Source organism: Sinocyclocheilus rhinocerous, unplaced genomic scaffold (assembly GCF_001515625.1).
Source record: "Sinocyclocheilus rhinocerous isolate Xijiao unplaced genomic scaffold, SAMN03320098_v1.1 scaffold166, whole genome shotgun sequence".
Taxonomy (NCBI): Eukaryota; Metazoa; Chordata; class Actinopteri; order Cypriniformes; family Cyprinidae; genus Sinocyclocheilus; species Sinocyclocheilus rhinocerous.
Genome location: NW_015633186.1, coordinates 2,705,763 through 2,731,998, shown reverse-complemented (window position 1 = coordinate 2,731,998; position 26,236 = coordinate 2,705,763). Strand labels below are relative to the sequence as shown.

Below are 26,236 nucleotides of genomic sequence, written 5' to 3'. Positions count from 1 at the left end.
TTGTTTTAGATGTTTGGTAAATTTGCAAGATACAAGTCATATAAGCTGTCCAATCAGGTTATGACCATAGATTTATACCTTATGCTTTGTATCTTTAGGTTCAGTGTTAAAAATGACAGCGTGAGCGCAAAGCCAACCAAAGGACCAAAAGAACCAAGAGAGTCAAACTACAAGTATAAACCACTGCATATGCATGTTTTTTTCTTCAGTGTAACGCAAGAGAATATATTTTGAAGCATTTTGTGCATACGTCAGTTTAAAGTCAGTGGGGTCTGTTGTTGTTTTGGACCCTGTTCAGTTTTATTTTATGGACAAAAACTGTTGAAACTTCTTTAAAATACCTTCCTTTGTGTTGCACAGAAGAAAAAAAGTCAATACAGGTTTGGAAAGAAATAAGGGTGGTTAAAAGATGCCAGAATTTTAATTTTTGGCTGAAATATCACTTTAAGCATTGACACACAGAGATGATTTAACCTCAGGATACTGCTGGTAGTCACAGGCAAACTTAATGCTTCAATGAACCCCGGCCCAGTCTAGCTTCAGGGGAATAACCCCATTCTTGTGAAGCATCTGCATTGAAACAGACAGAATACAGTGTAGCTGGTTAAGACTACACTGCTTCAATCAAGAAATCAATCATTCCCTGCTTGTTAAGTTTGTCTAAATAGGTTGTAAATTCAGCATTCTTATTTTTGTAGTGTGCAATTATAATTACCAGTTTCAGTCTCGCCATTGCGCTTGGAATAGTAATTATTACACAGAGAGGCAGAGAACATTTCCACATAAACATGAGCAGGCTCCGATGGAAATATGGTGAAATGAAAAGGTGATGATGGCTTCCTATAATTCTAATAATGACCGGCAGATGAAGACTGCATTAACATTTGGTGGTTAACGTTCATAACTCTTCGACTCTGCGGCATCACTTAACATTTCTATATTATTGCCACAAAGTCCTCTGTCTCACCTCATGTATATTTCATGAGTGTTGCTCTTTTCCTTACCATTTAGTTCTTTGTGGAGTGCAAATACTGGGAACTGATGAGCAGGTCATTGTATGGGTAATTTTTAGGAGAGGCAAGTTTTGAGATTTTCATTTTTCCTTTTTCCTCTCAAGATTCCTTTAAATTATCGCTATAAACAGAGGCGGTTTGCTCTTAATTAGATGTTTTTATTCACCAGAATGACCAATTCCAGAGGGAAAGAATGCAGCAAAACAAAAAAAGTTTAACAGTAGCTCTGTTGCAAATAGCTGTGATATTGCTGTAATTGGAAAGTTATTGTTTAGAGACAGGTCTAACATGCTGTGTAACCATCAGGTAAATGCTAAAATCCGTTTTCTTACACTTTAAATGCTCCATTTAAAAAAGTTTTTAAACATATTTTCAAGAAAAATATATATTTTTTATTAATATTTCTACTTTAAATAATGAACATTTAAGATGTTTATTACTCCTTCTGACCTGAACAAAACCTGACTTTTCATAGAAAGGTCAAAATATATGGAGTCTTGAATATAACACAAACATCATGATTTTTGGTAGAATTGCACAGTTTGACCTAAACTAAACTTGCTGTTCGATAAGAAGGTTTAACTATGTGGTATATATTATTCAAATGTTTGAGGTCAGTTTTTTTTATGTTTTTGAAAGATTCTTACAAAGGCTACATTTATTTGACCAAAAACGTTTTTGCAAATAAAATCACTGTTTTCTGTTTGAATATGTAATAAAATGTAATTCATTCCTGTAATGAATGCAAAGCTGAATTGCAACATTTCAGTGTCAAATGATCCTTCAGAAATCATTCTCATATGCTGATTTGGTGTGACAATTATTAATGCCAGTTGGGCTGCTTAATATTTTTGTGGAAACTGTTTTGTGGATGATGATACACGGGGCAACTTTTTGAGCAATTTTGCCAAGCAACTTTTTTTTGAGCAATGTTGCTTGGGCACTTTCCCACTGAGAATGGGTAACAAATTTCTATCTGGATACTTTAGAACGGTTGTGGGCCCTGTGTCTCACCTGGGTGCCCATTGATGGCAACATTGCTCAAAAAGTTGCCCCGTGTATCATCAGCCTGATACTTTTTTGTGTATTCTTTGATGAATGGAGAGTTCAAAAGAACAGCATTTGTTTGAAATATGTTTTATAACATAATGAATGTTTTTTTTTTTTACTATTGCTTTTGATCAATTTAGTGCATCCTTGCTGAATAAAAGTGTTAATTTCTTTAATAGAGCAGTAGTATAAAAAAACAGCATTTATCTGAAATATAAAGCTTTTGCAACATTATAAATGTCTATACTGTTGCTTTTGATCAATTTAGTGCATCCTTGCTGAATAAAAGTGTTAATTTCTTTAATAGAGCAGTAGTATACAGCAAGTAAATATATATACCATTCAAAAGTCTAGGCTCAGTAAGATTTTTTCCCCCCTAAACTTTTGAATGGTGTGTGTGTATTTTAAAAGAACTCTTCAATAACCTCTATTGGTTTTTTTGTCCCATGAAAATGAAGTGGATTTTTAGTTTAAGTAATGATAATATTTGATTTTATTAGTATTTTTAATAAATTTTTTATATATTAAGAAATAAAAATAAAACATTTGACTACCTCTTTCACCATATTTCAGCCTCTTTAATGCTTTTCTTTTTTATAATCTCTAGACAGTTACACACATGCATTTATTACACTATGCCCTACAAAATATATCAATGTGACTTTTGTTATAGAAAACACGTATTTCAAATGAAAAATGTATTTATGTTTGGGGGAATTAAATTTTTTTAAAATCTATTTTTGACTAGTCCAGTAGGTGTGCACACTAGAGTAACCTGTTTAATCCGAGCACTTTGGTCTTATAGAGCACGGTCGACCACTTCTTCCTTTCTCTTAGGTTAGCAGTTGAAATGAAATACAAATTGTAATACTCGAGCCATTTAATCGAGGGCACTATTAGATTATGTACGGTACAAACTTTGCGCGAAGCCTGAAGTTGTTCCAGTTGCTGACGCTAGGAGCTGTCCGCGGTACTGAAACGGCTCGACTCAGTCTGAGAGGTGCTGACAGAAATTGAACATTCTCTGGCTCTCTCCTCCGTTCACAATTATAAATCTGACCAGAGCTCCCCGTCTCGCGCAGCGACCTCGTTCCTCACGGCACGGAACGTTTGCGTCCTGCTCCTCTTTAATTATTCGGAAAGTGTTTTAATACAAGGACATATTCTGTGATAGGAGCCCACTGCCGCGAGCATGAACTCGACAAGAAATTACAAACCAAACATGGTCATTCTGATTCTGGCCGTATTTGCTTTTTTCCCCCCTAAACTTTTGAATGGTGTGTGTGTATTTTAAAAGAACTCTTCAATAACCTCTATTGGTTTTTTTGTCCCATGAAAATGAAGTGGATTTTTAGTTTAAGTAATGATAATATTTGATTTTATTAGTATTTTTAATAAATTTTTTATATATTAAGAAATAAAAATAAAACATTTGACTACCTCTTTCACCATATTTCAGCCTCTTTAATGCTTTTCTTTTTTATAATCTCTAGACAGTTACACACATGCATTTATTACACTATGCCCTACAAAATATATCAATGTGACTTTTGTTATAGAAAACACGTATTTCAAATGAAAAATGTATTTATGTTTGGGGGAATTACATTTTTTTAAAATCTATTTTTGACTAGTCCAGTAGGTGTGCACACTAGAGTAACCTGTTTAATCCGAGCACTTTGGTCTTATAGAGCACGGTCGACCACTTCTTCCTTTCTCTTAGGTTAGCAGTTGAAATGAAATACAAATTGTAATACTCGAGCCATTTAATCGAGGGCACTATTAGATTATGTACGGTACAAACTTTGCGCGAAGCCTGAAGTTGTTCCAGTTGCTGACGCTAGGAGCTGTCCGCGGTACTGAAACGGCTCGACTCAGTCTGAGAGGTGCTGACAGAAATTGAACATTCTCTGGCTCTCTCCTCCGTTCACAATTATAAATCTGACCAGAGCTCCCCGTCTCGCGCAGCGACCTCGTTCCTCACGGCACGGAACGTTTGCGTCCTGTCTTTAATTAAACCTGTTTAATCCGAGCACTTTGGTCTTATAGAGCACGGTCGACCACTTCTTCCTTTCTCTTAGGTTAGCAGTTGAAATGAAATACAAATTGTAATACTCGAGCCATTTAATCGAGGGCACTATTAGATTATGTACGGTACAAACTTTGCGCGGAGCCTGAAGTTGTTCCAGTTGCTGACGCTAGGAGCTGTCCGCGGTACTGAAACGGCTCGACTCAGTCTGAGAGGTGCTGACAGAAATTGAACATTCTCTGGCTCTCTCCTCCGTTCACAATTATAAATCTGACCAGAGCTCCCCGTCTCGCGCAGCGACCTCGTTCCTCACGGCACGGAACGTTTGCGTCCTGCTCCTCTTTAATTATTCGGAAAGTGTTTTAATACAAGGACATATTCTGTGATAGGAGCCCACTGCCGCGAGCATGAACTCGACAAGAAATTACAAACCAAACATGGTCATTCTGATTCTGGCCGTATTTGCTGGCGTGTGGATGGCACGAGGTCAAGGTAAGGATTTACATTTGTAATTCTAAACATTTGTTCTGCTGTCCACGCGATTAGCGGAATAGGGTACGCGCAGCTCCACAGACCCCGACGGGTAGACACATTTCTCACTGTATTGTACATTTGTTGGCGGAGAAAAAACTCCAGCAGATTTGTGTCGAGGAGGTTTATTTAAGACGTTCCACTAATACTTTGGTTGCACGCGAGCAGAAATGTTCTCTCATCACGCATTTCAGAACAGATGCACTCGTAAGTCACAAAGTCATCGGCGTAATTGTGATAAAGCACGCACAGGATGGACAGCACCGCGCCTGACAGTGTATTTCCTGTTCGCTCCACTCTCTTTCGTATTTATTTACAGCATTGTATTATTTTTATTCGAGCCAGAGATCTATAAGTTTCAGTCTCTCGTTTTCATTTCCCATTTTTCTTGTGTAATGGCTGTAAGTTGTCATTCAGTTTAATGTGATGTAAAGTAGTACACAAGCCATATATTTGGTTATAGATTTATCTGATCAGTGTTTTAAAGTGATCAATAACAAGCCGGAAAATTTGAGGTTCAACAGGTTTTTAATTTGGAGATCACAGTGTGTTAAGACTAAGAAACATTATTTATTTACTGATTTAGAAGTGAAATGTACTTTCAGTGATGTGCACCTTCACAAGTTATCGTAAAATGTATTTTATTTTAAGGAAAATTCTAACAAGTGTTCTTATTTAAATCTCTTAGACGACTATTTAATTTATTGTCACAGAAAGAAAGCAATATAATCACAAAAAGGTGTTTAACTAAAGCACAGTGTTTGGAACATGAGAATTATGGAGATGACAGTTTAAAATTGAATTGGTCTTTTCTAATATAAACTGTAGGCCTGTTTCATCCTGATTTCCTTTACAGTACAAGTGAGTGACATCTTCTGTACAGTTTTCATGTTTCATATCAAATATTTGTCACTTAACATAGGGGACTATGTTACATTCTTGCCAGTAATATCTGATGTTGATATTTGACATGAGTTTCTCAGGATTTGCATTAGTTTTGAGGATTATATCAGTACAGAGCTTTTCAAAGTTCATGTTCATTTTTAAAACATCATAAAAATCATACAATACATGCATAATATAACACTAAATGCTAGCCATGCATTTTGCTCACTGAAACCTGCTACAGTCATTTTCAAGGCACAGAGTAGTCCATGTTGCACTTCATTTTCACTCCGGAAAGCTGTTGTACACTACCTCAGAGCTCTGTGTTGTTTTTAGCTTTTGTCTGAAAATTCCCCTCACTCTTTTTTTTGTCTTACTGTAAAAGCTCTGCGAGCAATACAAGGGATAATCCAGTGTTATTTGTCAAGAGCTGCTCCATGAGAGATGCGCAGCACTCAATTTTCTGCGTAAATGTTCTATTCGGTTTCATTTTCCTTTAAAAATAAGAACTGCATGTCAACCAAATTATATTTTTTAATCTATACATAATTTCCGTCTTGACGTTCTTCCAATTCAAGAATACCTTTGCACTTTTACTCACCTGTCACTCGCTGCTGCAGAGACACTTTTGAAGCAATCTTCTCACAAGTCCCTTATCATTCGGGAAGAATCTTTCATTTGCAAATGTGATATGTTTCATAGTTTTAGGTGGCAGAATTTAAATTGCGCTTCATATTTGAGACAGAGTGTTCCCAGCCTGAGTCTGTTGTCTCAGACTCATCTTTTCTGTCTGTACTAATTACATTTTGCACTGTATTGATTACATATTGGTGATTGGAATATTGACCTTTCTGCTTTGAGAGGTGTATGAGTCAGTGTTTTCCGATCAGTCACCTTCAGGACGGGTGTGATGAGGCTTCAGGGCTGCGCGCTGAATGGCTCTTACCTTGAAAAGCACTCTGACTAATGCACAGCTCCATCATTCCACATTGAGCACAGACAGCAGGCTAAAAGCAGGGCCCACCACTCACAAATGGATGATGGGCTATACAAGAAACGCAGGAAAGTCAGTGGGTCAATTTGCTCGAGTCTGTGCTGTCCTTTTGTGATAGATGTAAATACTCATTTAGTGTATGCACACCAGGAAACGCACACAGGAAAAGATGAATGTTAATGTGTAAAAAAATCTGTGACTCATGTTACGGATGTTTTGAACAAGGCAACGGTGCATTTGCAAGTATGAATGTTTTTAAATGAGGTTCACTGGCATACAGGACAGCCCCACGGCTCCCTCATGGCATTGTGAGCAAATGATATCTGGTTAAATTTGTAATCTGCAGCAGTGTCTACTACATACAGTAGCTGCATATAAGCATATACAGTATGTATATATGGTGCATAAGTGTACATGAAATGAATGAATATTGTTTTGCATGAACAAACCGAAAGAAATCATGTGTGCTGATTGTCATGACAGAGCAGCTGGTGTAAAGATGTTGTAGGAACCTTTACCAGCTGCTTCCCTGTAATGCAACGTTAAGATTTTAATGGAGCTCCATTCTAGAATCTTTGCTGCGGAATCACTTCTCTCGTTTACAGCAGATTTACACTTTGACAGAAACCTATTAATCAAAATATTTGAACACGGCAATGAAAATGCATAATAAAGATAAAAGAAATAGGGAAGTTTACGGTTTTGAGAAAAATATGCTAGGAAATTTTCACATTTTGTTGTATAAAATCAACTCATACCTCCTACATGAATTTTAAAGTTGCTAGCATGTTTCTATACACTGGAAAGAGTACATACTGAACATACCATAACGCAACAAACTGAATTAAACATGAAATTTTGAAATATTACTTCAGTTTTAAAGATTGTAGTATTTTTTTGTAAAATGTATACTAGTATACCTGTTTTATTTACAACTTCGAAAAATCTTTTTTTAAGGTGTACAAGTCCCACAACGGTTGTCTCATTCATCAAGCATGTAAACTCAGATCCTTGTAGTAGCTGTAGTCCATATTTAGCCACTTGTTAGCAAACACAGCGGCATTAAAATCCACATTTGAGGTATGACTGTAGTGCCGAATGGTCTCATAGCAGCGCAAGTAACATAGCACAGTGCTGGAGAAGAAGGACGGAAGGGGGAGTGATTGTCAGCTTGACCTCTTGACCCCCCCACACACACACTCACTCAGCTGAGGTTCAGCTGGAGTTATGAGGTTGAGCGTCTGCTCTCATAGTCTTTATTACGACCCTGATAAATGAGTCGACTGGATGGCCTCCCACTGCAACTTCTGTAATGCTGACAAATGGTCAGCTGGGACGGCGCTCAGCAGACAGTACTGCTGGGAGAAATCTGGACGCTGCCAGGGTGCCCCGTCCCCCCCGCCGTCAGCACAACTGGCACATATACACCACGGGCGTTTCCTCTGAGGAGGCAAGGGAGGCAGTGCCTCCTTGAAAATTCGTAGAGAAAATATCCGTAGTCCAGAAATAAAATAATTATGAAAATTATAGCATGAAAAAAACGTATATAAATCAACTAATTTTTATAGCATACGTAACATAAAAACATGAACACTGGCTTTGGGGGGGTAACTGAGAACGAATGGGGAAACGTCTCTTAAGAGGAGGCAGTGCATCCATTGCACTATGACTGGCCTATTACGCAGTTAATTTGATAAATCCTGTCTCGTTTTCATGGGTTTAAATGAATAAATATAATGTGAAGACTAATTAAAAAGGAAGTAAACAACTCACCTACATAGATATCATGTAAAAATCTAACTTGAAACGAGTTGAAAACACGATCTGTAAGGGTTTCTTGGTGAGCAGTCAGCTTCTTAGTGATCAGGTTCATTTCTGTGTCTGTGACCATCGTGACACTTTTTACCTGTCAGTGTTTATTGAGCTTTGATGAATGATGATCCCAAAATACATTGACTATTAAAAGAACATCAGTTCACAAATAAAATAAACATGAAATTAGAATGTTGTTACTGTTTTTATAGTTATTATTTTGGAATACGTGTAAAATGCTTAATATTAACTTGAAAAGCTTGAAAATCTGGAAAATGTGCCAACAATAAAAGGGATAAATCACCCAAAAACGAACATTTTGTCATCATTTACTGACCCTCATGTTGTTCCAAACCTGCGTGAATTTCTTTATTCTGTTGAAACCAAAAGAAGATATTTTGAAGAATGTTGGTAACCAGACAGTTTCTGGGGGAAAAAAATACTTTGGAAGTCAAAGGCTGTTTGGTTACCAACATTCTTCAAGATATGTTCTTTTGTGTTCATCAACTTGAGGGGGAGTAAATGATGACAGAATTTTTATTTTTGGGTCAATTATCCCTTGAAGTGTAACTGGAATATTAGTTTACATTGAATTAAAATAAAGCGTATGAAAAACAGTGAGGACTTTGCCTTAGATTAGTGTTTCCCAACCTTTATTTAGTCGCGGCACCCTTTGGAAATTTTAACAAACTTGTGGCACCCTACAAAATTAATTTTGTCACAATATTTGAATTTCTAACTTCGATATGATAATTTGAAAAGTATAGATATTCGGTACAACAGGGAAGAACTGCAGAATATAATGTCATACAGATATTTTTAATATTATAAAAAAAAAATTGTCCATCAATGGTGGCAATCAGAAGGCTAATTTCTAATGAAGAGACCAATTTATATGACAGATTTTAATGTAGGCCTTTATTCATATGTAAACATTGTGAGATAGCTAGTTATAATGGTAATTAAACAAAGTTTTGATTTTACAGCTGGGTAATTTTGTTGCAGTAGCACGAGATAGCTTGATTTCAAACTTTGAACTGAATAAAAAATGACAAGTAAGCAGTCAGTAATAAAATAAGAACAAATAAAGAAATTACTAATGATAGCACAAATAAAAAAAAATCACGATAGGCCTACAAATGAAATAAATTGCTTTTTAGTTTTTCAGGTAGGTCTAACACACAGTAGAGCTATTAAGAGATTTTTTTTTAAATGTTTTACCAATTATCCAAATAATGTTTAGTCCTAGAAAGCTATTATTATCAGAACACGTGAGCATAACATAGCGGTTAGCAGATCAATGAATGAGAGGGCAGCGTTACCAGAGTTGCCCATATACCACACCATGTTACAACACAGTAGGGCTATTGCAGACAGAAACAATACTGTACTACATAGATGTTTCCTGTCAGCTTGATTTTTGAGTGGACTTTGCTGTTCCGATTCGCATGAACGGTATACGGGTGGAGCGATTGGGCGGAGCGCACACGCATAGAGCGGGATAATACACAGAGTGTCACACCACGTGAAAGTGAAACCTGAGCGGTGAACTACTTTTCGGCAGCCGAAATTTCGGTGCATCTCTAATTATTGGCGACATCAGAAATGGATATTATATAATAGATGCTTTTTTGAACATTTTAGCAATTTAAAAATATTAAAAAAGGATTTTTTACACGGCACCCCTGCTCTCGACAGACGGCACCCCGGTTGGGAAACACTGCCTTAGATCACCACTGATACACACACAGTTCTTCCTGTGTTACGTGACCTGCTCTTACCATCATACAGTAACTAACCCTCTTCAACAGCATTTGAAGTTCTTTTGTACTACGTCTGAACATCTGTGCAGACTGGATGATCAATGACTTTGTCAGGCTTCCAGAGGCCAGATGGTAAAGATGGAAAAGTAGGGAGTTCAGATGTAGAGATAGGATTGAAATAACGCGATTGCCTTACTGAACTCGTACTATAATGGATCCGGTCTATATATGGATGGGAAGAAGGCAGTTGTGTAGCCCAGAAGTCTGACAGGCTTGGGTCTAATTATAAAATGCGTATTTTTGCAGTCTAGTCTTTATGTTTGCTCTTGACCTGAATATGCCATAGTCTATATCCTTTCCTAATGATTCCCATGCTGTTTTGTAGCGCAACATTGCACTCATGTGACTTGAAAATATCGTTGCCCATTTTTGCTGATTTCTCCATTAGCCCTGATAAAAATGGAAGACCTTGCCGTGACGCTCTCATCCTTTAACCCACACTGTATGTATGTTTGTCTTTATGGCCTGTTTTAATCACTGGCCGTGGCAGGAGCGTGGGGTGTAATAGTGCTTTATGTGCTTGTCCTGTTCCATCCATAATTCAGCCCGCCCTGCTTTTTACATCACATTCTATGGCATTCTAGGAAGCGCATTATGGTTTACAATTAAATTCAGTCTTGTCCTTCTCCAGAAAATGAATGGGCGGACATTGCCGACGAGTGCATGTTTTATAGATTAAACCTCTTATTAAATAAATCCAGAGTCTTATTTGTATCTGATTGAATTCATGGACCCCCTCCCCCAGCTTTCATCATGCACGCACATGGTGATATGTCAAGGGTGGCGAGATTGTTTATATAGATTAACCGCAGATGGTATGTATTATGAAACAGATGAGGACAGATGTAAAAAGATATAATCAGATAGATTCAATTTAAATAGTGTCTATTGTTATATTAGATATCATGTTAGGTATGATATCAGATGTGTTTACGCAAAAAGGTCCGTAAAACTGGGCTCCAGACTGAGACTAAAATGCCCTTTCATCGAGATATTACCTTGTGCATGAACTGAGATGTCCAATTCGTAAATGAATGACTCTTATGAACCAGTTCTTTTTAGTGAGTCAGTCAAAACATTTAATGAAACAGCCTTTAGTTAGTGGTTTAAATCTGACAAATTTGGTGAATCATTCAGAGGTGTTCACGACTGACTCTTTCACTGAGTCATTTTAGATTATGTCCGATTCATGAACAAATGACTCTAGATGAACCAGATATTTTTTAATGAGTCAGACAAAAAGTTTAATGAAACAGCTTTTTGTTAGCAGTTCGAATCAGATTAATTTAGTGACTCGTTAGCTGTTGTTAACATTAATCTGTTTCCTTGATATGATAAGGTATAAGTAAAAATAAATAATACTCCAGAGTTTTGTTGCATAAATTAATAATAGTGATGGTAATATTTTTTATATATCCCAGTAAAATATATGTGGTTATTACGGTCCAATTGTAAGCTTTTTTTTTTTCTAATACAGGCAGAAAAAAAACATCTTTATTAAGTGATTCTGTAATATGGCTCCTAAATGTTTACTTTAAGGAGCCAATGGCTCCATAGTCATTTTGTTTTCAGTTTAGACCCCTATAAAATATATATTGCGAACACGTACAGAGACTTCAGTTTGTGTAATATTTGGTATTTCCTCTATATTTGAAAAGTGACCTTTGAGTGTGTTTGGGCTTTAGACGTAAAATATGTCTTTACCGTCGTTCCAAAACCCTGCTGAAGGGCCCCTAAATGTTTTGAGCCGCTGATAAACGACAAACTCCCTCTATCCCCCCCATCACCCCCACCTCTGCCTGTCTCTTCTGCCAAGGAAAAGCAATTTGCTCTTGGTGATCCGATGCAATCAGTTGTGCTTCATGGCTTTCGATAAAAGTCTGAAAAAAAACAGAAAATAAACAGAGGGGAGAAAAAAAAACTTGCGAGAGAGGGACATCACTATTAATTAAACCGCACGCTCCCGAGTTCTGACGATCATGTGCAGGAACTGCAAATATTCAACACCTGTTTTTTGATTACCAGTGATTAACCTATTGCAGTGTGCGTCAGACTCTCATCAAGAGCCATTCAGTGCATGAAGACCCTCCTTAAGCCCTCCTTTTCGCAGCGCTTGCGTGAAAATGAGTGTTATTGTGCCTGTGCGTCTGCCCCTCCTTTAGGACAGAAGTTGTGAATCAGTCTTTGACAGTTTCCAGGTGCCGAGGCGATGGTAAAGCTTTATCACGCTCTCTCTCTTTTGCTTTCCCTCTGCCATAACAGTCTCTGAGGCACACCTGACGCTTCCACAGCCTTGTGAAGTGTGTATCCCAATCGCTTTTTTCCCCAGCGCCGCTTCTCTCGGGTTGTGTTCGTTCGCTTCAGAAGCCCTTTTGCGTTTTGCCATGTGAGGAGCGCCTGCTCCTCATCTCGCTCAAGAGCTTGTCTGATGCGCTAAACATCTGCGGCACTCAAAAGCACCTGCATGCCCGCTCAGCCTCTGTATTTTGACAAGCTTCTACTTCATTTGAACTCCACTTCCACCATTTTTTATTTATTTAACTGTATATTATTAAACCGACAGCTCACATCGTCACATGATTATGCCTCTCCAGTGGGGCAGGTTATGAATGGCCACCTCCCCATCTGCGGCAGACTTGATAGCAGGCAGAACGCCATCTCCGTGTCAATACCACTTTTCAGAGCCAGTCCCTGCTGCCCTTTCATTTAGATTTCTTCGCTTGTCCACCAAGACGCACAGCTGGGGTTCCACCATTGCTGTTGGTGACGCCTGTAAGTAGGCTGTGGGATATTAGCGGGACGCTATTAATGTGTAACTCCACAATAAAGGCTTTCAACCCACTTGAGGGGAGGAAGGAAAGCTTGTGGATATTCATTACAAATCAATAGGGCAATCTCCCACGCCATTGGCTGGTGTTCAACGCTCTATTTTTCTGCCCATCTCTTCTTGGCTTATGCTGGTAATGTATTGCGCTCATCAATTTTGTAGTTTTTTAATGCTTGGTTTTATGTTAGCTGTATTGAAGGACGGGCTGATTCGGATCTGTGAGACACAGATTGACCCAAAACTTTGCTTCACCTCTCCTTGCCTCCTTGCCTCCACTTGTGAAAAATAAGTACACTTTACTTATAAAAAGAGTACTTATTATGGAAATAATGTACTTTGAAAGAATATAATATAATATAAAGGGATAGTTCACCCAAAAATTAAAATTCTGTAATTATTTACTCTGTAATTATAATTTAATTAGTTGTTCCAAACCTGTATGTGCTTCTTTTTTTAGGTTGAACACAAAAGAAGATATTTTGAAGAATGTTGGTAACCAAACAGTTGCTGGTAGCCGAAAAATACTATTGAAGTCAATGGTTTGGTTACCAACATTCTTCAAAATATCTTTTGTGTTCAACAGAAGAAAGAAATAAATGTAATGTTTGACACTTAATTGCATGTTAATTACAATCAAATTTAAATGTATTGTAGTTTATATTAAATGCAAATAATTGAACTTCAATGCAGTTAACTTTCTTTTTTGACCCACTTAAGTAGGACTTCAGTCCATCTTTATATATATCATTTAATAATTTTATTGTCTTTGAAATATGGTTAAAGTGTACTGTTGAATGTACTGACAAGAATTCAAGGTAAACTAAAATATACTTTAATGTCATTTCTATTTAAACTTTTTGTCATGTATTTAAATATATATTAGTACCGATAATTGCACATTTGTAACGATGAAGTTGCAATTTAGTACATCTATTATATTTAATTATACACTAAAGTTAAAATTATAATCAAGTATCTTACATGTGCTTTAGTATATTAATCAACACATTAAAATAAGTGAACTTCTTTAAAGTATGACAAAAGGTTATTAAAACAATAATTTAATATGTATTCTAAGAAAAACTTTAAATTTTACATTATTACAAAGTGTACTTCTTTAAACGTGTACTGAAGTGTTAAGAAAGTCACTCTCTAAGTACATAAAGCCTCATATTTTGTTAATACTTAGTTAGATTTGAAGTCCACTACAAGTAGACGTTCAATACAATTAAGCACACTTCTTTTTCACAAGGATCATCACTGTAATGATCTCAGAATGAGTCCATCCATCCAGCCGGATTTGGTCAGAATCCAGGTGTAACATGCGTGCAGATGGCGTCAGTTGGCACGTCAGCCTCTCTGTATATATCTATATATATATATATATCTGTATATATCTACGTATATATCTCCCAGGCCCTGTCTCTGTATCGATCCATTAGTCAGAGGAGAGCAAACGGCGGATCAGCCGCTTCTCGTCCCTCATGGATTGGCAGACTGTGTACGCCTGGTTAATTGGGCCTGGCATCTCTGGCGCATGCAGAACCGCAGGCTCTCCGCCACAATTAAGTCTCCGACAACCTTCCCGTCCCTTCCCTGCGTTCGAAGTGCCAGCTCCCATCTAGGAGCTACTTCATCTAAAGCGTTCCCCAGCAGGGTGCAGCAGTTAGGGAGACGGCAGGTAATCACCGGAGGAACATTTGGAGTGGAGAAGGAGTGCATCCTTGGTTTTAAAGCATTGAGCAGAATGTGTCTTACCTTACAGCATATTTATGTGGACACTGTTGTTGGCAACTGATTGTGATTGTGTGTAGAATTTGCTAAATTGAATTATAATTTAGGACAGGGATTATCAAACTTTTTGATGCCAAAGACCTCCTTCCTGAAATATATAGCAGCTATTGTATGTGTATACTCACCAAGGATGCATTTACTGTATCAAAAATACAGCATTTGTAAATGTAAATAAAAACAGTAATGTTTTGAAATATTATTATAATTTATATTTTAATATGTTTTAAAATGTAATTTATTTCTATGATGGCAAAGCTGAATTTTCAGCAGTCATTACTCCAGTCATCAGTGTCACATGATCTTTCAGAAATCATTATAATATGCCGATTTGCTGCTCAAGAAACATTTCTCATTATTTTCAATGTCGAAAACAGTTGTGCTTAATATTTTTTATGGAAACTGATAAATTTTTTCAAGAATCCTTGATTAATAGAAGAATCAAAAAAGTTTATTTGAAATCTATAAAAAAACTTTTGCAATAGTATAAATTAAGTCTTATAAATAAGTCTTTACTGTCACATTCGACCAATTTAATGCACCCTTGCTAATAAAAATAATTCTGTAAAAAAGAAAGAGTAAATGATGACAGATTTTTCATTTTGGATGACCTGTAACTTTAAATGTTAACTTTTGCATCCCTAAAAATCATTTTGTATTTTTTTTTTTGATTACTGCCATAGCCACGAGAAAGCTATATGCAAACAGCTTTCTGTGAGTGGTAATAGCACCATAAATATAGCGCTGTTTTCTGAGGGCATCCATTGTCAGCCAAACTTGTGTAGAAATGAGACGTGTTAGTGCTGAAAAGAATAACAAAAATGTAATTTAAATGCATAAAAGCATTATTTCAGTGCATTTTGTCCCTGGTTAGTCTGGATTGTGGGTGGTTTGTAAATAAAACCCAGTTTTTTTTGTTCTAAAATGTCATACATAAAAACTGTTTATTAAATCCTCCCTAATATATCTATAAATACATAAGTTGCCACTCAGTGGGATTTCAAACTGTTGGATCATCTATGCGGCACAAATGATATGTCATTAGTTGCATCTTTCTTCAAAGAGGAAGAGGGAAAGGGAGGGATTTGATCTAAGCTAGCATGGGCGACGGCAGACCTCAAAGTAATTTCCCTCCCATCACATTTAGCATTTACCATAAAGTCCCTCATTCCCCATAAAGGACTGATTGATGGCTTGCCAGGGATTGTGCCTAGCATGCACCCCCAGTGCTTAAGGATATTCAAATCGCTTTGTGCCCTTGCTCTCGCAGGCCTTGCACTAGCAGGATGATTTAAAGGTGGTAACAAGATGTGCTCCGGGGCACAAAATATTGAACACCATCAACGATACAGCGACTGAACAAAATGCCTGTCAGTTAAAACAAGTTATTAGATCACAGGCGAAACCACTCTTCTCTTGCATATAAATCCTGCCCTCTGCTCCCAAATCTATCACGCAGATGAAGCAAATCCCCCAATGTACTACTTTTCTCTTAGTAGAATGGCCCTTAAAGAGTCCCAGACATGCCATAATAAAGATGAATCATGCAAATGCAGGGTGTTTGCACAGGACTCCGTCGCTGTGAATCACTCCACTCATTATTTACCTTTACTAAGTTGTCGGGAACGATGCCACGTCGCACCGAAAGCTAAATAGATGGATTTGGAGTGTTAGGAGACGCCAAAGTAAGACAAATGTCCTGACATGCTGTTTTAACATTATTTTTTTGCACATATGCACATAGTTTTAAAGGTGTTTGTGAGAACCGAAAAGCAAAATGTCAAAGTATGGACTGCACCGATGCTTCAAATGGCTTTAATCTGACAGTTCTTCAGTGATTTTTCTCCCACTTTGTTACTGTTAGCAGGAAACACTGTGGCACGGAAGCACTAACAGCCTTGGTTTGCACTGTTCTGGCTGCCAGTTATGATTCTAATGATTACAGCTGAACACGTCTTTTGTTTGCAAGTGACAGATTTTTTTGGAGGCAATACGGCATACTGGGAATAGCAAGGTTTTTACGTTATGGAGGAGATAGCAGGAAATGGGTGATGGGTGAATGGCGTTATTTGCCCCTACCAGGGCCATATTAACTCGGCAGGCAGTGCAGCCTGTGAAGGAGCAGATGCGAGACTGGAATAGAGCAAATGCTCTGAACTGTACAGCCAGCTGCAGCACGGCGAGCCCTGATTGGAGCCCTTTCCGCTTTAGAGCACTTATTCATTGATTGATTGATGCATTCAAACCCAGCCGTTCATTATGGGAACTTTTTCCGCTTCCCCTGTGACTGATATTCAAGAGGGACGTGCAGTTCCTGAAGTCGATCGTTGACATTTCTGGAAGTAAGAAGGGGACAGATATCGGACATAGTCAGTGTGGGCAATCGTTTGCCGATGAAATGTTTTGCTAATTAGCTTATCAGTGGTTTTGATGCATCCATTACATGCCTGATCTATACAGAAAATAAATATCCTCTCAAACAGACAATGTGTATGCAATTTTAATGGTGATGTTTTAATTGGGCACATTTTATTAGAATTTTAATGCTTTTCCCAATGGCAGCTTTTTGCTTAACTGCAAGTAAGCCATTTGCTGGTTGTTTTTTCCCCTAAAAGCGCTCAAAATTGTAGTTTATTTTTTTAAGCATCCCGACAGTAACATTAGTTCAATTAATGCTGTGAGTTTGGGACGAGACTATATGTTTGTTGAAGCAATGGAAGACATTTTTGCATGCAGTGTTTAGCAAATCTCAAAATGAGTATCCATTTTTTTTATACGGTACATTATAATGCTGAGATAAATTCAAATTTAAAACTATTTATTTATGTCAGTATTTTTTTTTTCTTTTTATTTGTTCAGACAAAATATTATAGAATTGTATTATTTGATCACACTTTAAGGTCCAATTCTCACTATTAACAAAACAGGAACTATGCTTTTTGCCTCAATATACTCCTAATTTGCTGCTTATTAATAGTTAGTAAGGTAGTTGTTGAGTTTAGGTATTGGGTAGGATTAGGAATGTAGAATATAGGCATGTGCTTTATAAGTACTAATAAACCGCCAATATGTTATTAATAGGCATGCTAATAAGCAACTTGTTAATAGTGAGAATTGGTCCCTATACTAAAGTGTTACCTATTATTTTTCTTTGACTTTTTTCAGACATAACATGAGTAATTACCACCTGTATCTGTTAGAATTTTAATAACAATGCATCCCTTCCAAAGATACCAAAATAGAGAAAATTTGGTCGAATGGTAATTTTAATGCTTCATAAAGCACACTTCTTTTAAATTCAGGAAAGGCAAGGCGACCCTCGGTTTGGGGGGAAAAAACAAAATGGCTGGCTCTTTTGTTCCGTGCTGACAGATCCGGAGCGCAGGGAACACATCACAGCTCCTATAGGCTTTTAATGAATCGAGGGAGACCAGTGATGGTCACAATGATTACCTTTGTCGTCCCGTGCTGTTCATTTCTTATTGTGTTAGTGGCCAGCAGCTCTGGGTTTTGATCTCACATGTAATGACTTACAGTTTGAAGGCTTGCCAGCCGCTATTCATAAGCAGTGAGCCGCTCCAATCAATGTTTTCACACCGCTGTTCGAAACCCAACATTATAAAGAAATTTTTGTTGTTCAGAAACTGTAAAATGCCATTTGGTACAGCGGCATGATGAAGTGGCATTGACAGTAATGACTACATTAATATTAATCCTGGTGTTTGCCATTTATTTGTCATTTTTTTGCTTGGCGAAAGTGTAATTAGTGACCCGCTGAGGAACAGCAGGCTGTGGTTGGTATTTCCTGTGGGTGTAGTTGCCCTTCTGTGGGAACCAGTCTTGTTCCACAGAAATCAGCTGTTTAGCCTTTGGGAAGTTCAGTGTAGATGTGGCCCTATAGATGCAGCATATTGATGAAGCCGACAACGGCTTTGGGTTGTGAAAGTGCAGTGCAGCTGATCAGATTATACTGTACCAGGAAGGTTTTGAAAAAAGAATCAATATCCAGAATCCAGGTAATCCAGTCAAAGTTGTATGAATAGTTTGGTTTCGAAATAAGCAAGGACTTGATGGATTTAAGGGAGCAAAAAAGTTGAATCGAGGGGTTAGCACCCAGCTGCACTTTGTTTTGTGTTTGCTGATGCAATAATATCGAACAGTGTGCAATGTATCAGGATGACAGCAATCAGAGTGAACCGCTTAGTTCTGGTGACACTGCACTTAATAAAATCTGTGAGGGTGATGCATCTTTTCACATAATATGCCACACTGGCACAAACAAATACAGAGAGGCACTATTAAAAATGACACTATTAAAAAATAAAGAGAGAACGACCGTGTGCAACCAGGAGAGAGGAAGAGATTGTTTTTGTGTTGTTTTTGAAATGTCCTTGAGCCCTTGTGCTTTGGGGATTTTTTTTTTGTCTCTGCTTCGGAGATCTTTATAATTAGTCTCTGTTGTGAAAAATGTCTTCGGACTCAAAAATGGTTGTCGTAGATTTCTTTGAAATGGAAATGTGACCAGTGAAATATCGATCTTATTACCATATTTATTCTGTTTGTTTCAGCCACACTCTCTTGTTTCCCTCATGTGTTGTATTAAACATATTTTGTTTTCATAGACATACATAGTGTATAAGGGTAACTATCACAAAACCTGTCAAGAACATATCTGGGGTATATGTAACCTAAAAAATCAAAAGAATGAAATAAGAAATATTTTACTTAAATTAGCCTAAGCTTAATTTTAGAATACAAACTGACATTTTTCATTTCCAGTTCTCATTACTGTAATACCAAAAAAAGTAATTCTCTCTTTACTATAATGTGAATGTTTAGTACTTTTTTTTGAGTATTTGCCATTTCATATTTTAATTATCATTGAACCAGTGGTGTAATGTAAAGAAGTATAATACTTTGTTACAGAATAGTGGAATATTTTAATTTATTTTATTTTATTTTAGTGAAATGTTTTGCGGGATTCACCTATATATCTCACTATACCAGCTAATTGCTGTTATGCTAAATATCATGTGCGATTCTCCCACATTCCTTTGCTTATTTGCCTGGTGCACAGAATGTTACCTAATATTTTTTGAAGGAAGATCTCTGACAAGTTTCATTGCTGATTGACAACTCCCTGTGTCTGAATAAATCAGCCATATTCAAGATATCTTATGTATTTTGACTGACATGCCATCACTGGTGGTTAAAAAAGGAAGACTTTCAGTGTCTGATGGCAGTATGTAGATCACTGTGCGTTACGTGCCGCCCCCCACCACCCTCTTCCTTCTTCCTTCCACATCATGACGCTGCATCAAATAGGGATGTTTTCATATTAACATTAACGAGATGCCCAAGATTTTCAATGCATGAACAAGTACGGTTCATGTCTGGAGCGCCTCACTGCTGTGTTGTGTGTTTTTAAAAAAAAATATTTTACTGTCGGGTACAGCTTTTCCATACGTCAGCTTAAATATGACTCACTTTGACAGCGTGCCGTAGCGAAAATGGAGAAATCATTATAGCACAAAGCGGTTGTTGAAAACGGGGTATAATGCGTGTGTGATTTGAGTTTGTAGATATGGTGCACTGGGCTTGTAACGCTGTTGTACATTGGGAGTAAAGGGGGCTTGGAGCTGACCTCAGGCAGCCTTTGGAAATTCAGGGTCTGAACAGTTCAGCTCACAGGGAAATTGGCCAGCTCGCTTCAGACCCCCCAGGCCTGCCCCAGTAGAACCTCCATTAAACAATGTGTCCGTTGTCAACCCTTAGCCATCTCCGTCAAACCCAATCTAACCCCTTGTAGTGGCTTAACCGGTAAGGACAGTGTGGCTGGCTGATGCTGTAGGGTTGTCGTTCTCTCTGGCGTTCAGTACGCCGGATGATTTTTTAAGTCTTGTCAGTTTTGTGGTTGAGATTATTGCCGCAGTTAGCTTTATTGCTGGCTGGAGGGTTTGTTCTGGCAGATGTGGTTCGCTAAATGTCATGCTGACCGATCTGGACTGTCTAAATTGATGTCTAGACTGCTCGCAAAGTATTAAATTGGTCATTATTGCACAATCTGTGCCCACAGAATTCTACGGAAAGCTCAGCGGAAATTGAGCAGCCATCCGTCACAAACTGCTGCACTTCTTCCACCCCTTGTGTTTTTATTTTGGAAAATCTGACACTACTTTTAAGGTATAATAAGAAGGTATCATCTGATTTTCGTTTAGGAAGAAATGTACAGATTCTGTGTGGGCTTAGCCATGGCAGTTTTTGCTTTCTCTCCCGGTCTCTTCTCCAATGTCTGTTTCTCAGCTGCTGTAATGAGAGGAGAGAATGGAGTTCTTGAGAATGTGCAGAGGGTCTGTAAAGCTCTGAGGCTCAGGAGAACAGGCCAGTACTGTATGATGGCAGTATGGCTGGATCTGAGGATTAATTTGAGATTAGACTGGAGCCGAGATCAGGAAGACCTGGAATAAAGCTGTACCACATGCATGAGACAGGCCAGCCTATGAGAGAGATGGGATTTATTACAATAGTTCATAGGAAGCATGTCTCTAAACTAGTGGTATAAATCAAACAGTAGCTGTGTTTCCATTACTCTTTAAAATGGCGCAAATTGAAACTAAGAAATGAAAATACACCCAATGGAAACGTTAATTTCGCAAATACTCCCATATATCGCAAAAAAGGTTTTTACGCTCTCACGAGGTGGTTTTTCAGGCAATTCGAGAAAGGAATATTGTGCAAAACTAAAACTAATGGAAACAGTTTCTTCGCATTTACAGGTCACATGATCGTTCTATAATGTACTATAACCTCCAAGAAATATGGCCGCTACCAAGTATAAGGGGCTTTCCTTGCCATTAATGTATATTAACTGTAAGTAGCATAAAACAACAATAATAATGATAATAATTATATTATTATTATTACTATTACTTTTTAAAAATTAGGATTAAAGCTATGAATATATATATTATATCATTGTATAATACTTTAATAATACATTACAATTATGCATTTAGAAAATAATTTATTTCTAAATAATAATAAGAAGAAGAAGAAGGAGAAGAAGAAGAAGATGAAGAAGAAATTATATTATTATAGAAAATTATAGATAGAGTTATAAAACTATATCATTAAATGTACAATAAAATATATCAATATATTATTATTATTATTACTACTACTATTATTATTATTTATTCATTTTCACACTGCATTGCTAAGCGCAATGCTTGGATTAAACCCTAGTCAATTTTATTTGAAACTGAAGAAAATATTATTAGTATTATACTACAGTATTACCATAGTGCAGTCCTCTGGCAGTATTTGGAGGCTTGGTTACTTATACAGCACTGCAATGTTACTATGAAATTTTTGTTTTGTTTAACAGACAGTTATGATATGCTGCATTGTAATTGTGTAAAAATATAATATGCTGTTTACCCAAGGTAAAAATCCAACACAACACCCCCATAACAGACTTAGACCTTCAGTATAACAGCACACCGTAGGTTCACAACCCTTCTGCCTGCACTCAAAGGAATGAGTCAGAGAAAGCAAGTGAAAAACACAGCTTTTCTCTAAATATTTCATATCTTTTGCTTTCTGTACTGTCCTCACAGGCGCACTGTCTCTGCACGCTTACCTGCCGCTCTGCATTGGTGAGGCTGAGTGGGCCAGGCTGTGTTTAAAAGCACTCAGAAGCTGTCACTAAGTGTTTTGCCTTTGTACTTGCACATATTTGCCTGTGTGCAGCGTCCCCCCGGTGTGCTGTGTCCTTGTACCTGCGAAAGGATGAGACAAAGCTTGTCTTTCACACAGAGTGATTTTCAGAGGATCTGGAGCACATGACTTTGAATGGGCTGGAATGAGAGAGAGGAAATGAGGTGACCTGTTGCCCTCATGAGTTTGTTCACTGGCCCACAACTCCTGAATCGTGATGAATATATAACGTCTGTTCACTGACTGTCTTGTTCTGCCTAGTGTTTTACGGTTTTACACTGTTATGCAACCAGACATGATGCAGCAATCAAGCGATGGTTTCATACAATGTGAAACCACATGATGTGACATAATTAGGGATGCACAGTATCAGTTATCAGACTATAATCAGTTTTTTACTCTGTTTAGAACATCATTGCTTTTATCTAACACTCTCTTAATTTAATGTAACTATTAATCTTGCTAACACTTTAGTATAGGGACCAATTCTCACTATTAACTAGTTGCTTATTAGCATGCATATTATAAACATATTGGCTGTTTATTAAAGCACATTTCTGCATGACCATATTCTACATCCCTAATCCCACCCAAAACTTAAACCTAACAACTACCTTACTAACTATTAATAAGCAGCAAATTAGGAATTTATTGAGGTCATATTTAATGGTTTGTTAATAGTGAGAATTGGACCTAAAAATATAATGTGACCCTAATCGTTAGCAAATCTCAAAATGAATATTTTGTGAATTTTGTGATGCCTAAATTTAATTACTTATTGTTGTAGCCGTTGTTTTAAAACAATTGATTTTAGTGTTTAATGTGTTATTTTTAATTTTTTTATTTGGACTAAATAGAATATTAAAGTCTTTTATTGGTTATTGGCCATAGCATGAAAATATTGATTACTTTATCGCATTTGAATATCAGAGCATTCCTAAACACAGTCACAGCCAATCATTTTAAGTTTAATGTACAATTATGTGGAGCAAAATTTTGGACCAATCAGGTTTCAGGGAGGGTGGGGCTATGCAATGCAATTCCACAAAAATAAAAAACGATCAACAAAATGACAAAATTTGGTTAGGACACTTTTAATAATAAATAACAAGAAATTATTACATGATGTGTAAGGAGCATTATGGGGTCATTGCATTTTCATTGTACCCTGTAAAAAATGATAGTTAAAACTGACACAGTAAAAACCTATTCATTGGTTACTGTATATATGGTCAAAAACTTATGGATCTAATTGGACGTTTAATGTAATTCTACAGTAAAATACTGTGAAATATACAGTTTTTGGAAGTGCAAAAAAGGTCATCTTATAATTTACTGTGAGAAACCATGAATTGACAATTCCCTGTGTTTTACCATGATTCCCTCTGTGTCTTCTTCATTTCAACTTTAATTCATCATGTAGCTTTCTCTTTACAATGTGTATTTTTATGGTGGTTGTCAGTATATTATAAAGGTTAAAAAACAGGTTTAAGTACTTTGGTATATTAATATTACATCAATATACATTTTTTAATGTAAATTTAAGTAAATTTATGTTGATTTATGTTAATTTTGTATGTTAATTTCATTTAAAGAAACTGCTTTTGAATGCATGCTTCACATAGAATGTCTCGTACATGTTTAAAAATATGATTTTAAAGTATTATTTAACAGCTGTTACAACCAAAACAATGCCAAGCCCTAATTAAATGATAGAATTGTTCCCATCACACAGCTCTGTATTGTAAGGCAGGGAAAAACTGCCATGTGGCCTTTTTTGAGTGGGCAGGTTTTAATCAATTTGTGAAAGGCCAAGAGCAATCTTACCAAGGAGAACGAGGCAGTGCCTCCTACATAGAAGGTCAGCAGAAGAGAAAAAGAAAAAGAAAGAAAGAGCTGAATGTATTTCTCAGGCAACTTCGCATCAGCAATTGCTTCCATAAAATCGTCCTTGCTCTATTGTTTGTGGGGCAGATTAAAGAGACAGTCACATCGAGTGCGAGACGACCCAGAAACTGACCCACTATGGCGCTCAGCTCGCCCTCAGCCTTCACAGACTTGTTTTGATTTACTGTACGCTTCATTATAAAACACTTCAGTGTTTTACCCACTGGAGGGATTTGTTGGTGAATGGCTTGGGCCGTGGAGCAGCCTAGATGGACGCCAGCTGTCCACATTTAATTAACAACCTCGTACGTTTGTCATAACTGCCATTTTTACAAAACGCATTACAAGAAGACTGACACTTGCTCTTTTAATGCTCTCTCTCTTTTGCTTGCTGTCACTTTGTTGCCATCTCACCTCATCCAGTATGTGTGCACTTGTCTCTTTATTTATAGAAGTACCGTATGCTGTTGGGAATTATATGTTGGAGCCGCATTGTCAAGTTGCTATACAACACATAGAAAAACATTATACAAAATTCATTAAAATCAGTAGCTGGGCTCTTTGTCAGAGCTGTGGCGAATGGGTGTGCTCATGAGAGATAAGTGAGCTTGATGAAGTGTACGCTACCTGCTGAGCTGCTCTTGGCCCCGGACCAGCAGCCTCTTGTTTTTCTGCAGGGAGCTGTAGGTGAAGGCAGAAGAGACAGCTGTGTGTTGGGCTCCTGAACTCTTTCTCGTGCGCTCTATGTCTCTTTGTATCTTTTTTTTCCTGCCCTCCATGAGCTCCTCTCAGACAGGGTGAGTACAAATCTTCTCAGCTTGGCTTAATCCAGCATTGTTGACAGTCAGAGTAAATAATAAAAAATATGTTCAAGCCCAGCATCTGTCGGTCTGTCCTGGTCTTTATGTCTGTCTATCGCTCTATTGTTCTATTGTTCTATCTTTTTATTGTTCTATTGTTCTATCTTTCTATCTATCGTTCTATCTATCTATCTATCTATCTATCTATATCTATCTATCTATCTATCTATCTATCTATCTATCTATCTGTCTGTCTGTCTGTCGGTCTGTCTGTCGGTCTGTCTGTCTGTTGTTTGCTCTATCATTTATTTGTTTGTTTGTCTTTTGTTCGTTTATTCATTCATTTGTTCTGTTGTTTGCTGCATTGTTTGTTTGTTTGTTTTATTTCTCTCTGTCGTTCATTTATTTTATTTTTCTATATTGTTCATTCGTTTGATTTCTCTCTATCATTCATTCGTTTGATTTTTCTCTGTCGTTCAATCATTTGATTTTTCTCTGTTGTTCATTAGTTCGATTTCTCTCTCTGTCATTCGTTTGTTCTATTTCTCTAATTGTTCTGCCATTTCTCTCTTTATAATTCTGTCATTCTATTTCCTATATAATTTATGGTTAAACATACTTTTTTATTAGAATATTATGCACTTGGATCCTTTGTCCCATGAGCATCAGTGGTGTTCTATGGGTTGTGCATCCACAGGATTTTATGCGTACATTCATTGGGCCTCATTCATGAAACACGAGCAGAACGAATTTTTGTGTAAATCGTTCGTAAAGCCATTCTGACGTAAACTTTCGAATTCATGAAAATGTTCGTATTTTCAAAATGTTAGTTGATATGAAAGAAATGTACACCTGCTCCCTACCACGTGTAAATGGTGTGTAAAACGTACTGTGTTCTTTTTGGCAAACTGATGACACTGAATTTTGATGCACTGCCATAATAATTACAAGTTCATTTGCCCTTGCCCTCTTTTTGAATTTTTAATTAATTAATTTATTTTTTTGCAACTGAGTTGATCATTGTAAAACGCAGCGCTCGTCACTGTCACTATTTACCCAGCCGTAAATAGAGGGG

The 26,236-nt window shown here is 37.2% G+C and overlaps 1 protein-coding gene across 6 annotated transcripts in view; it reads left to right on the top strand.

Annotated features, from left to right (window-relative positions):
* Positions 1-4,315: 4,315 nt before the first annotated feature.
* Positions 4,316-26,236, top strand: part of sez6b (seizure related 6 homolog b) — a 185,525-nt gene continuing 163,604 nt past the window's right edge. For 5 of the 6 annotated variants that reach the window (XM_016557060.1, XM_016557059.1, XM_016557056.1 and 2 more), the window contains exon 1: positions 4,316-4,582. In XM_016557060.1, the coding sequence (XP_016412546.1) occupies positions 4,500-4,582 (83 nt within the window). In that variant the 5' untranslated portion in view covers positions 4,316-4,499. Of the gene's footprint in view, positions 4,585-26,236 lie in introns of all 6 variants that reach the window. The other variant, XM_016557057.1, reaches the window with a different exon arrangement.